The sequence below is a fragment of the Gossypium arboreum genome, chromosome 4 (assembly GCF_025698485.1).
Source record: "Gossypium arboreum isolate Shixiya-1 chromosome 4, ASM2569848v2, whole genome shotgun sequence".
Classification (NCBI taxonomy): Eukaryota; Viridiplantae; Streptophyta; class Magnoliopsida; order Malvales; family Malvaceae; genus Gossypium; species Gossypium arboreum.
Window position 1 is genome coordinate 100,643,602 of NC_069073.1, and position 12,530 is coordinate 100,656,131.

General features: G+C 38.0%; 2 protein-coding genes across 2 annotated transcripts; one reads left to right on the forward strand and one right to left on the reverse strand.

Moving 5' to 3' along the window:
- Window positions 1-981: 981 nt before the first annotated feature.
- LOC108488156 (protein MAINTENANCE OF MERISTEMS-like) lies at window positions 982-2,014 on the reverse strand. The gene is made up of 3 exons (XM_017792455.1): window positions 1,961-2,014; window positions 1,174-1,851; window positions 982-1,044 (listed from the first exon to the last, which is right to left on the reverse strand). The coding sequence occupies exons 1-3, from the start codon at window positions 2,012-2,014 to the stop codon at window positions 982-984; spliced, it is 795 nt and encodes a 264-aa protein (XP_017647944.1).
- Window positions 2,015-9,590: 7,576 nt separating this feature from the next.
- On the forward strand, window positions 9,591-12,298 carry LOC108487280 (L-type lectin-domain containing receptor kinase VIII.1-like). The gene has a single exon (XM_017791580.2). The coding sequence runs from the start codon at window positions 9,859-9,861 to the stop codon at window positions 11,941-11,943; it is 2,085 nt and encodes a 694-aa protein (XP_017647069.1). The 5' UTR covers window positions 9,591-9,858; the 3' UTR covers window positions 11,944-12,298.
- The last annotated feature ends 232 nt before the right edge of the window (window positions 12,299-12,530 follow it).

The window sequence follows — 12,530 nt, forward strand, 5'->3', positions numbered from 1 at the left end:
GATATTGAAAGTTGTTTTATGAATGCCAGAAAGTCTTTTATGAATATGAAAATTGTTGGCATGGTCGTATATGTATGAAATGTATATAGGCCTTAGTTATTGTTGCTTGGTTGAGAAATCATGTTGTGATAGACTTGGGTATGATAGATTGTGTTTCAGGGTGGCAAGGGGCTCGGTAGATAGCCCTATATCGTCCACACGGGTAGACACACAGGCATGAGTCTAGGCCGTGTGTGACACACAGTTAGTCCCATAGGTGTTTGTTCGACCGTGTGTCTCGTGCACCTCGAAATTGCAATCTAGTATGCATGGTAGTAAACACACGGGCAGGGACACGGTCATGTGTCTCAGCCGTGTCTATGGGCGTGTGCCTTAGCCGTGTGCCCTTAAGTTGTTTCTGACATCAGAAACAGAATGTAAAGATTTTTAGACACGGGCTAGGACACGGGCATGTCATAGCCGTGTGAGAGACACGGGCATGTGTCAGGCTGTGTGAAAACCCTTGTAGGTTCAAATTTGGAATTTAATTCACAGGGCTCAGGGCTCGGGTGTGTCCTTTTGTGCTTAGGCCATGTGAACCACACAGGCCTTTAGCACGACCATGTCATAATGGCCACACGGGCGTGTTGCCCATCCACACAGGCGTGTGCCCTGCTTCAAGTGGCATTTTTCAAAGTTTTTAAAGTTGTTGGGATTAATCTCGGGTTATTTTCAAAATGTGATTTGGGTCTCATAGGTCCATATTGAAAACTTTTAGATTAAAAGAGAAAAGTTTTAAGTTTGACCTAGTTTTCATAACTCGGAAATGATTGTATGCATATGGTTAAGTCAAATAATGTCTCGTGCCCAGTCCCAGCCTCAGACTCGAGTAAGGGGTGTTACAAATACCATGGTTAAAATTTAACACAGTTCGAGTAAGATATACAAAGTAATTACATGTCACGAATATTGGAATAGCTTACCCCTTCTTCGGCATGTTGTTCAATCATCAGACGATATATCGGGACAGTGTACGACCTCCCGATACCTGGATAAATACTCCATCTATGAAAATAATTTTCAAGTAAATATAGTATCATTAGAATAGTACCATTATAAAGAAATTGTCAATTAATAACAAGTAATATTTTATCACCTGTTAACTAGTGGAAATAGATATGGTTGGTGACTAACCAATGCCAAGAATGACATCCGATAAAGAGCCCATGACTGCAACAATACAAGGCATCTGCCTATATCTATGGTATCAGGCTTTGTCGTCTGACAAAGCTCACGATACAATATAGCCAGAACTGCGGAACCCCAACTATACAAGCTAACATTACGCAAATCAGCTAATAGAGGTAAATATTGGAGATGAACTCTTTTGTTGTTCGCATTGGGCATCAGCACACCCTCTATAATATGCATAATGTATGCTCGAGCTGCGCATATCAACTCTTCTTCAGTGGCATTAATTGATAAATGTTCAAATTTGGCTTTCAACCATGTAAATTTCAAATCCGAAAAATTAGACTCATCATCGCCGGGCGAGGCTCCTAGTAGGCTATAACAAAGTGCATCCGACTCAGCTATCGCACTTACGCCCGTTACGACACTCCCGTCAATTGGGAGCCCAAAGTGCAATGTAACATCCTCCAGAGTGACAGTGTACTCCCCACACGGCAAATGAAAAGTGTGAGTCTCTGGGCGCCATCGCTCGACCAATGCGGATATTAAATTGTACTGCAAATCGAATGTCCGGGTCAATGCTGCTGACCCAAATCCAGTTATCTCTAAGTAGGGCATCAGTTGTGCATCCGGTGAATATCCTAAACTATTCACCCGGTCCCTTAATGCGTGGTACAGGCCCTGACAATGTAAAATTACGGAAAATAGCTTTAATAACATAATTTATTTCCTTAAATTACGTAGATATTTTTTTAATTGAACCTGTGATTAACAAATAACAATATATTACCATATTATTAACTGTATCAGATATGTGAGGATCTTCCCTAATCAATGAAGCCATTGCGATGCCTGCAATTTCAAAATAAATTTCGGTTATTAATTTTAATATTCGATAGATTTTAAATATTGATTAGAATAACTAAATTTTATATATTTCTTTTAATTACAAAAAATACCAAACAGTTTTTTCGACAACATATTTTTTGCTATACTACATTAAAAAATAAATATATCCAACTCATATACAAATATTTTTATTATTATTTTAAAATGATAATAAGTAAAATATTTTTGTTTAAAATATAATATATATAATATACCCAACATGTAGTTCAATATATTTTAAATTAATTTTTAATAATAATAATATGAGTGATGCAATAATAATTAAAAAACATGATAAGTTTTTCAATATTATTTTTAAATATATTATAATATGTAATTAAATTCTTTAGGAAATAAAAAGATGGGAAAATAAGGAGGGTTATGTTGCAATATTCTTATTTTTTTATTCGATGACTTTGGCCCTTTGTTGGTATTTTTTTTCAGATTTTATTTTTAAAATATATTATTTTCTTATTTTATTTTTATATTATTTTAGTACATAATGTTGTAATGTATTATTTAAATGTTTTTTATTAATTTAATAAATAACTCTGATTTTGGCACTTGTTGGTATTTTTTATTTTAATTTTATTTTTAAAATATATTATTTTTATTGTATTTTTATATTATTTTAGTACATAATGTTTCAAATGTATTATTTAAGTGTTTTTATATTAATTTAATAAATAACCCTGATTTTCACACTTTTTGTTGATATTTTTTATTTTCGGATTTTATTTTTAAAATATATTATTTTTGTATTTTATTTTTTATAATATTTTAGTACATATTGTTTCAAATGTATTATTTTAGTGTTTTTTAATAATTTAGTAAGTAACCTTGATTTTGGCACTTTGTTGGTATTTTTTATTTTCGGATTTTATTTTTAAAATATACTATTTTCGTATTTTATTTTTTATATTATTTTAGTACATAATGTTTCAAATGTATTATTTTAGTGTTTTTTAATAATTTAGTATATAACCTTGATTTTGGCCATTTGTTTATATTTTTTATATTTTTGGATTTTATTTTATAAAATATACTATTTTCCTATTTTATTTTTGTATTATTTTAGTACATAATGTTTCAAATGTATTATTTTAGTGTTTTTTAATAATTTAGTAAATAACCTTGATTTTAGCCTTTTGTTTGTATTTTTCAAATTTTTGGATTTTATTTTTAAAATATACAATTTTTGTATTTTATTTTTATATTATTTTAGTAAAAACCCTTGACACCAGTTTCGAATTTTTTCGTATTTTATTTCCTTTAGTATTTTTTTTCATTAAGATATTTTTAAATTTTTATTTTTATACTATTTTTGTAAAATGTTTAAAACCCCATCACATAAAAAATAAAAATTTAAAATAATCAAAATATATAACATGCCAAATAGATTTTATAAGAAATATATCTAATCAACCTAAAACACACTTAACAAATAAATCATATAAAATAATAATAATAAAACATTCTTTGCACATAACATACATTCGCTTTTTACTTCAATAAAATTAAAAATAAATTAGGAATGAATGAAAATATAAAATAAATACAAACATATCTTAATATATATATCTTTTAACCAAATAACACCTTGCAAAAAATAAATTTAAAAATTAAATCAATTAAATCAAAATCAACAACAACAATAATAATAATAACACCTAAAATAAATAAATTATTTATTTAAATTAACATTACTTACTCAAATTTATAAAAAAATTACCTTTTTTTTCATTCTTTTTCCTTCCCTCTCCTTTTCATTTTCTTTTTCTTTTTTCTTCCCTCCCTCACCAGTGCCACCTCCTTCTCCTTCTTCTTCTTCTCTTCTTTTCTTCTTCTCCTTCTTTTCTTCCCAAAATGAAGTTTAGGGACCATATATTATGGTCCCCTAAAAAGAAAAACAAAACCTCTGCATGAGGGGTCTAATAGACGGTGCCGCCTCTGCCAGAGTCACAATCGGTGTCGCCCCTGCCCGAGGCACAATCGGTGCCGGGCCAGAGGCACAACCGGTGCCGCCTTTGGCACCCCCTCCATCCCCTTTTTTTTTCAGATTTTTATTTTTTTTCATTTTTAACTTTTTTTAAATAGAAAAGTCAAAATTTTTGTCAGAGTCAGGGTGGTGCGGCCTATGACAGTGGCGTGACCACCCTGGATGTACCATTTTGGTACATAATTTTTTTCTTGTATTATTTTGGTATTTTATTATTTTTTGTCCTATTTTGATAAAAAAACCCAAAAAATATCCAACCAATCCTCCATTTAAAGCTAGTGAGTATTTGGGTTGAGTGATACATACATTGTGTTAACATTTATGGCAGCCATTAATATTGACTAAAATGTCAAAAATAGGACGTGCAGGGTGAGGTTTGACACTAAAAATTGACTTGGAATAATTGGCATGGGATAATTTCCTTTTTGGTCCTTGAGATAACGGGCTATTTATGGTTTGATCCTTGAACTTCAACTATAAATAGGCCTTCCCATCTCTCATTTCAAAAAAATCGCAACCATTCTTTCTCTTTTAGTTTTCTCTCTTCTCCCATTTGAGAATTCTTAAGGAATTTTATTTGTTTACAATATTTTAGAGGTAGTGAAGTTATCATCTGGTGTTAGTGCTCGAAGACGTAGGTATAATTTACCGAACCTTGTTAAAACTTCTGTGTTCTTTCTTGTTCTATTTTTTTTTCAATATTTGAGGGTATAATATTAATATTTAATTGTGCTATTAAATTACGATAGAAGGGATATTCTGACTAAGGAAAGACTTGGTACTTAAGAGATTTTTGTGATTCACCTCTATTTCTTGAGAATTAATTTTTTTTTATTTTTTAATAAAATAATTTACACGTTTCCTACCCTATTGGAACAACACATTGATCCAATTGCAAAAGACAGTAGGAATCAAGAACCCGCAAAACTTGAAGATTAAAATCCCAGCTTATGAAGTCAAACGCCTTTTTTTTTTTTAGTAAGGCACACTTAGGAGATAAATGCTTTCTCCCATATTCATAACTCTATTTTTACACCGTTCAAAAAGTAAACTATATTTTTAGACTAAAAAAGAAAGTGTTTAGTAAAATTAAATTAAGTGATATTAAAGATATAAAAGTGCAATTCTGAATATTAATTGCTGAAAGTCTAATTCGACTTTACTAACGAATGAGCAAGGCATTCCCATATAAGGTCACGTGTAGTGTAATCAGCAAATATATTTCATTTTCATACTTGACTTGGAGTTGGATGGATTGTTTGTGATATCTCAAGTCACGGGCCTCATGCTGCAATAATAGTAGGTTTACGCTTAGGACGAAGCCAAAGTTGCCGACCAACAAACTAGTGCTAGTGTCACGGGGCTAGACCTTTCGTCTCGCAATCCGTGCGACCTTAGGCGATTTGCTCGTCTAAACTCGCCCAAGTCATCCTTTACTCGAATGAGGGTTCCTTAAGAACTCCTCCAAGGCACCAACTCGTACGGTGGAAGCAAACTTATGCCAAAAGAAGCTCAAAAGAACAACAGAAAGGGACGCTCGCAAAGGATTTGAGTAAATGCTCTCTATTCTCTTATTCACAAAGAATAATGAAACAATGAATAGAGTCCCCTACAAATGAGGGGACAGGCCTCTATTTATAGTTGAGCCTCTCCAAATCCAACGGTACAAATCAAGTACATCAACGACTATGATTAAAGGGTATCTACAAATCAAATCTCTAAGAATATAAAATCATATCTTCTAAGATTACATATCATATCTAAGATCTCTAAGAATATAATATAATATCTTATAAGATTCCATATCATATCTAAGATCTCTAAGATTATAATATAATATCTTATAAGATTCCATATCATATCTAAGATCTCTAAGATTATAAAATCATATCTTTTAAGATCATGTTTCCATATTTGTAGATGGACCTTCAATCTCTTCAAGCAACGAGCCAGTCCGATTGGGCCAACCAGACGTTAATCTGACAGGCTTCTCCAACAGTTCCTTGAACCGGGCCAGCTCACGTGGGCCAAATGATCCCCATCTGAGTAATAGACCTCCATCAGATGCATTTGGCTCGATGGTCACGGGCTTTGAACTCTGGCCTGTGACATTCTCCCCCACCCATTCTCGCAACGTCCTCATTGCGACTCCTGAATGGCACTGACTTGATTCGCCTTGGATCCCACTCGTTGCCTTAGCTCTTCCCTTCCTTCGGGACTTTTACCTCGACTTCCGTTGCTTCTTAACTCGAGCCATCTTACTCATTTGTACATCTCGACGACAATGAGTTATGTCACTCCCTTGCCCATATTCTAACTTCCCTCAAACAGAATCCTCATGATTCACAACACTTGGCTTCGCTTTACCCACAGTCTCTCGGCCTCCTTGCTCAAGGACTTCGAAAGGGCCTCTACGTTCTCGCCAAGTACACAAGTTAGAATGCAAAACACTATCAGAGTGTTTCGAATGTACCTTTGCATTTACTCGGGTCATATGCATCAATTCTTTTCCTTGAAGTCCGATGCACCACCCACCTCTCTCATAGGTGGAAGCCTTGTCGATGACTCGGCCAACTCCGACGCTTCACTCGATTCGAGCCTCATTGGTCCCAGCTTCACTGTTTTCATCGCAACTTCTTCCTCTAAGTTCAATGACAAACTCACCTCTCCTTTGGGTGGAAGCCCCTCCGACGACTCCCTATGCTCGGACGTTGCCTTTCCTTTGACTACGGCTTGCTTTGGACAGTTCCGCAACTCATGCGGACCACGGCACAAGAAGCACTTTACTCGCTTCTTTTTGCTCCTTTTAGCCCTCTTAGCTTCGGCTTTACGCTTGCTCGAACCAAGTTTCTTGGGCTCCTTGTCTGCTCCATCTTTCCCTTCGATGACAGACTTGCTCCTCTTTGCCCTTTTGGCTTCGGCTTTTCTCTTGCTCAAACCAAGCTTCCTGGGCTCCGTATCTGCTCGATCATTCCCATCAATAACAGACTTCCTTGGACACTTTCGCAACCTATGAGGACCATTACATAAGAAGCACTCGACTGGCTTCTTCTCGCTTTCGGCCTCCTTGGCTTCGACACCCCTTGCGCTCGAACCAAGTCCCAAGGTCTTACTCACCGGCTTCTTCCTAAGCGCGGATTTCATCGGACACTTCTTTAATATGTGCGGACCGTCGTAGAGAAAGCATTTCAGCTTGTCCCTTTTCCTCTTGAGTTTCTTCTTTCCAACTCGTGGTTTCCCATTACCACCATTGTTGCCGTTGCCATTGCCATACTTATCCGTATCTTCCTTGTGATTCCCTTCACATACGCCCCTTCCATCGGGCTTGGAAGATCCAAGCTTATCTTTCCCTAGACCAAGCTTAACCACGGATACCGCTACCTTCATGGCTTCCAACAACTTTTGGACACCTCTTTGTTCCACCTCCTGTCTGACCCATGGCTTCAATCCCTCTTGAAAAGTAAGTATTGCTTCTTTCTCGGTCACATCTAAAACTTGGAGCATGAGTTCCTTGAACTCACGAACATACTCCCCCACTGTGCCCCATTGCGTTATCCCTTGCAACTTTGCCCGAGCTTCTTCCTCGACAAACTCCGGGTAAAACTGTCCCTTCAACTCGCATTGGAACTTCTCCCATGTTCCAATCTCACCTTGCCTTTTATCTGTGGTCCTACCTCGCCACCATAAAAGCGCAATATCAGTAAGAAATAATGAAGCAGTTTGTTCCTTACCCGCATCATCCACGATACCTTTGGCACGGAAGTAGTTTTCCATCCTCCACAAGAAATTGTCCACATCACATGCAGACATTGTCCCCACAAACTATTTCAGCTTCGGGACATACTCGCTACTGAGTGCTGCACTTGACACTCCTTCCCCCACTGCTGCTCAACACAAGGCTAGCTCTCCCTCGAGCTCCTCTATTCTTGTGTTTAAAGCCAGCGTCGTGGCTATTATTTCCTCCTTCAAAGCCTTCACCATGGCTTCGAGAGCATTGTTCCTCTCTGTCAGCTTCTTCCTTTGGGAATCTAGCAACGCTTGCACGTTATCCCTTTAGGAAGTTAGACACGTGGTCACAAAGTCCCTAAACTGTTCCTTCATGTCTTCAATGCTTTCCCCACGAGCATTATCAGACTCTTTAACGTCCTCCATGGACTCCTCAAGTTTACCCACGCGTACCTCTACGGCCGACAGCATCTCCCTCAAAGACTTTCTCGCCCATCTTTGTTCGAACTCTTCTTTCGACATCCCAACAGTGCCTTCGAACCAATAGCTCTGATACCACTTGTCACGGGGCTAGACCTTTCGTCTCGCAATCCGTGCGGCCTTAGGCGATTTGCTCGTCTAAACTCGCCCAAGTCAACCTTTACTCGAATGAGGGTTCCTTAAGAACTCCTCCAAGGCACCAACTCGTACAGCGGAAGCAAACTTATGCCAAAAGAAGCTTAAAAGAACAACAGAAAGGGACGCTCGCAAAGTGTTTGAGTAAATGCTCTCTATTCTCTTATTCACAAAGAATAATGAAACAATGAATGGAGTCCCCTACAAATGAGGGGACAGGCCTCTATTTATAGTTGAGCCTCTCCAAATCCAACGGTACAAATCAAGTACATCAACGGCTATAATTAAAGGGTATCTACAAATCAAATCTCTAAGAATATAAAATCATATCTTCTAAGATTACATATCATATCTAAGATCTCTAAGAATATAATATAATATCTTATAAGATTCCATATCATATCTAAGATCTCTAAGATTATAATATATATATCTTATAAGATTCCATATCATATCTAAGATCTCTAAGATTATAAAATCATATCTTTTAAGATCATGTTTCCATATTTGTAGATGGACCTTCAATCTCTTCAAGCAATGGGCCAGTCCGATTGGGCCAACCAGACGTTAATCTGACAGGCTTCTCCAACAGTTCTTTGAACCGGGCCAGCTCACGTGGGCCAAATGATCCCCATCTGAGTAATAGACCTCCATCGGATGCATTTGGCTCGATGGTCACGAGCTTTAAACTCTGGCCCGTGACACTTGTTCAACCCTTGGATTAATCCATACATTATTATGTATGACTCTTACGCTAAACATCAATATTTTCTGTCTCTTACTATTTCACACTATTTCACCTCCTTATCTCTGCTTTATTATTTAACTTGCGAAGCCATCCATTATCCTCCACCAGTAATCTTCAAACCCAATCCACCATTAAAAAATATCCAACTTTCCCATATTAATTTAAAAACAATGAAGTACCCAAAAGCTGAAACTTGACTCATAAGTCATAACTTAATAATAAGAAGATCAAGTTTAATTTTTTTTTAATCAAAAGTCTAAATAACTCACGGGGTCTGGTTTATATCAGCGCGTTAACATCACGCAGACACGTGCAACTGAATGTTGTTTCCTTGTAAAGGGGGCGACGAAACTGAGATGTGGGAATGGGAACGCTGGTAAAAAGCATCTTTTTTTTTTAAAATTTACTTCTTTTACAAACACCGAAAAAGAAAAATAACCGTTAGAAATACACGTGTTTCCTTCGTGGGTAGCCACCTGTCTTCTTCACTGCTCATTGGATTCCCTCACTCTTTCCTCCTGCAAACCATTCATTCCTTGTTGGTATGTTTTAAGCCAAAGAAATATACTCTTCCTCGTTATCCCTCCCTCAGATCTCCTCAATTTTACCATCAACAAATTTCCCCACCCAAACAAGGCATTATCATCTTCAGTCTTTTTTTTTTATATTGGGGGCATTCGAGAATAATCAGAAACTGCAAAGGGAAGCCACAATGTTGTCATTTTCTTACTCATTGCCTCTCTTCCTCTGTTTTATCTCAAGCTTTAACGGAATCTTTGCTGCCACAGAATTCGATTTCGGTACGTTAAACCTCAGCAGCTTGAAGCTCCTTGGTGACGCTCACTTAAACAATGGGAGCGTCAGACTCACTCGCGACCTCCAAGTACCCGCTTCCGGCGCCGGCAGAGCCTTGTACTCGAAACCCGTCAGATTCCGGGAACCCCAGACTCATTCTCCTTGTAGCTTCTCCACCTTCTTCTCCTTCTACATTACTAACCTCAACCCGTCTTCCATCGGCGGTGGTTTAGCCTTTGTCATTTCCCCGGATGGTGATTTCATTGGCGCCGGAGGCGGCTCTTTGGGACTCTTAGATGATAAGGGTCGGGCTTCGGGGTTCGTTGCTGTTGAATTCGACACTCTTATGGACGTAGAATTCGATGACTTTAATGGGAACCATGTTGGTTTGGATCTCAACAGCATGGTTTCTTCTCAAGTTGGTGACTTGGGGGCTTTAGATGTTGATCTAAAAAGTGGGGATCTCGTTAATTCATGGGTCGAATACGATGCTTCATCTGGGATTTTCAATATCTCCGTTTCTTACTCAACCTTGAAGCCTAAAGAGCCCATGTTATCATTCCCTCTAGATCTCGATCATTATGTTAATGATTTCATGTACGTAGGATTTTCAGGCTCAACACAAGGAAGCACCGAGGTCCATAGCATTGAATGGTGGAGTTTTAGCTCTTCTTTCAACTCAAATTCTCCGCCGCCTCCAACGGCTACTTTAATGAACCCAACGGCTAATATTGTTAAATCAAAGCCACCTTCATTGCCTCCTTCAGATTCTCATTTGAGTAAGTCTTCGTCTTCTTCTTCTTGTCATAACCAGTTTTGTAAGCAAGGTCCAGGGGCTGTTGCAGGGGTGGTAACGGCTGGGGCTTTCGTTTTAGCCTTATTTGCTGGGGCTCTCATATGGGTTTACTCTAAAAAGTTGAAGCATGTGAAGAAATCCGAGTCTTTTCCATCGGAGATAATCAAAATGCCAAAAGAGTTCAGATACAAAGAGCTGAAAGCAGCTACGAGATGCTTCGATGCTAATAGAATTATCGGTCACGGTGCTTTTGGGACTGTCTATAAAGGCATTTTACCGGATAATGGCGACATTGTGGCTGTCAAGAGATGTATTCATACTAGTCAAGGCAAGAATGAGTTTTTATCTGAGTTGTCAATAATTGGGACCCTTAGGCATCGAAATCTTGTAAGGTTGCAAGGATGGTGCCATGAGAAAGGTGAAATTTTATTAGTTTATGATTTAATGCCTAATGGGAGTCTGGATAAAGCATTATTTGAAGCCAGAACGCCATTACCATGGGCTCATAGGCAGAAAATTTTGTTAGGAGTTGCCTCTGCTTTGGCCTATTTGCATCAAGAGTGTGATCACCAGATTATTCATAGAGACGTTAAGACCAGCAACATAATGCTGGATGAAGGGTTCAACGCAAAGCTAGGCGATTTTGGTTTAGCAAGGCAAATTGAGCATGATAAATCGCCTGATGCCACGGTAGCTGCCGGCACAATGGGATATTTGGCTCCCGAATATCTTCAAACTGGGAGAGCGACCGAGAAAACGGATGTGTTTAGCTATGGAGCTGTGGTTCTAGAGGTCGCTAGTGGAAGAAGACCAATCGAGAGAAATGCCAATGCAGCTGCAAAAGTTGGAGCTAATGGGAATTTGGTGGAATGGGTTTGGAGTTTGCGTAGAGAAGGGAGATTGTTAGCTGCAGCTGATGCCAGGCTGGAAGGTGATTTCGATGAGGGTGAGATGAGGAGGGTCCTCCTGGTGGGGTTAGCATGTTCACACCCTGATCCACTGGCTAGACCCACAATGAGAGGAGTGGTCCAAATGCTGGTGGGGGAAGCCCAGGTTCCAATTGTTCCAAAAGCTAAACCCTCAATGAGTTTCAGCACCTCTCATCTATTGTTGAGCTTGCAGGACAGTGTATCTGACTGCAACGATATGATAAACTTCTTCAGTTCCTCGTCAGAAAATAGCCACATTGGTCAGGACCTTGTCTAACAAATAATAAAAGGGCTGAGGTTCCCAATAACATGTAAAAGCACAAGTTTTAGGGGATTGGGGACAAAGAAAAATGGTGGGGGGAGTGATTGAAGGTTGCCTAGTTGATTCCACAAGCAATCCCCATTGTCAAAGGGCAGACGTGGGAGTTTGAGTAGACACTTGGTAAAGTAGAGTGAAAAATGTTTCATATTTATTATTTTATTTTATTTTTAATTAAGAAACTTTATTGAGTGGCGGTTGGTGATGGATCAAAGCAATGAAGGAAAGAATCATCATTTTTTATAAAATTGTTTAATTGGGTAATAAGGAAAATGAGTAAGCAATTACATGGAGTGGGTTGTTTGGGAGAAAAGTATGTACTAAACTTGATTCTAAACTTACTTCTGGTTACTTCTTTTTTAAAGACTTTTATTCAGAAGCACGTCTCTTTTTGTATCTTCTCAATGCTTGGGAAAGTAGGATTAGGCTGGCTTTTCATTATATCAATCTTAATGTTTTAAAAGGAGGATGGGGTTTAGGACAAAACAGAAAAAGTCAAAGCTGCCCACAATACCCACAACCAGTTGCTGGATTAAGCATCTCTT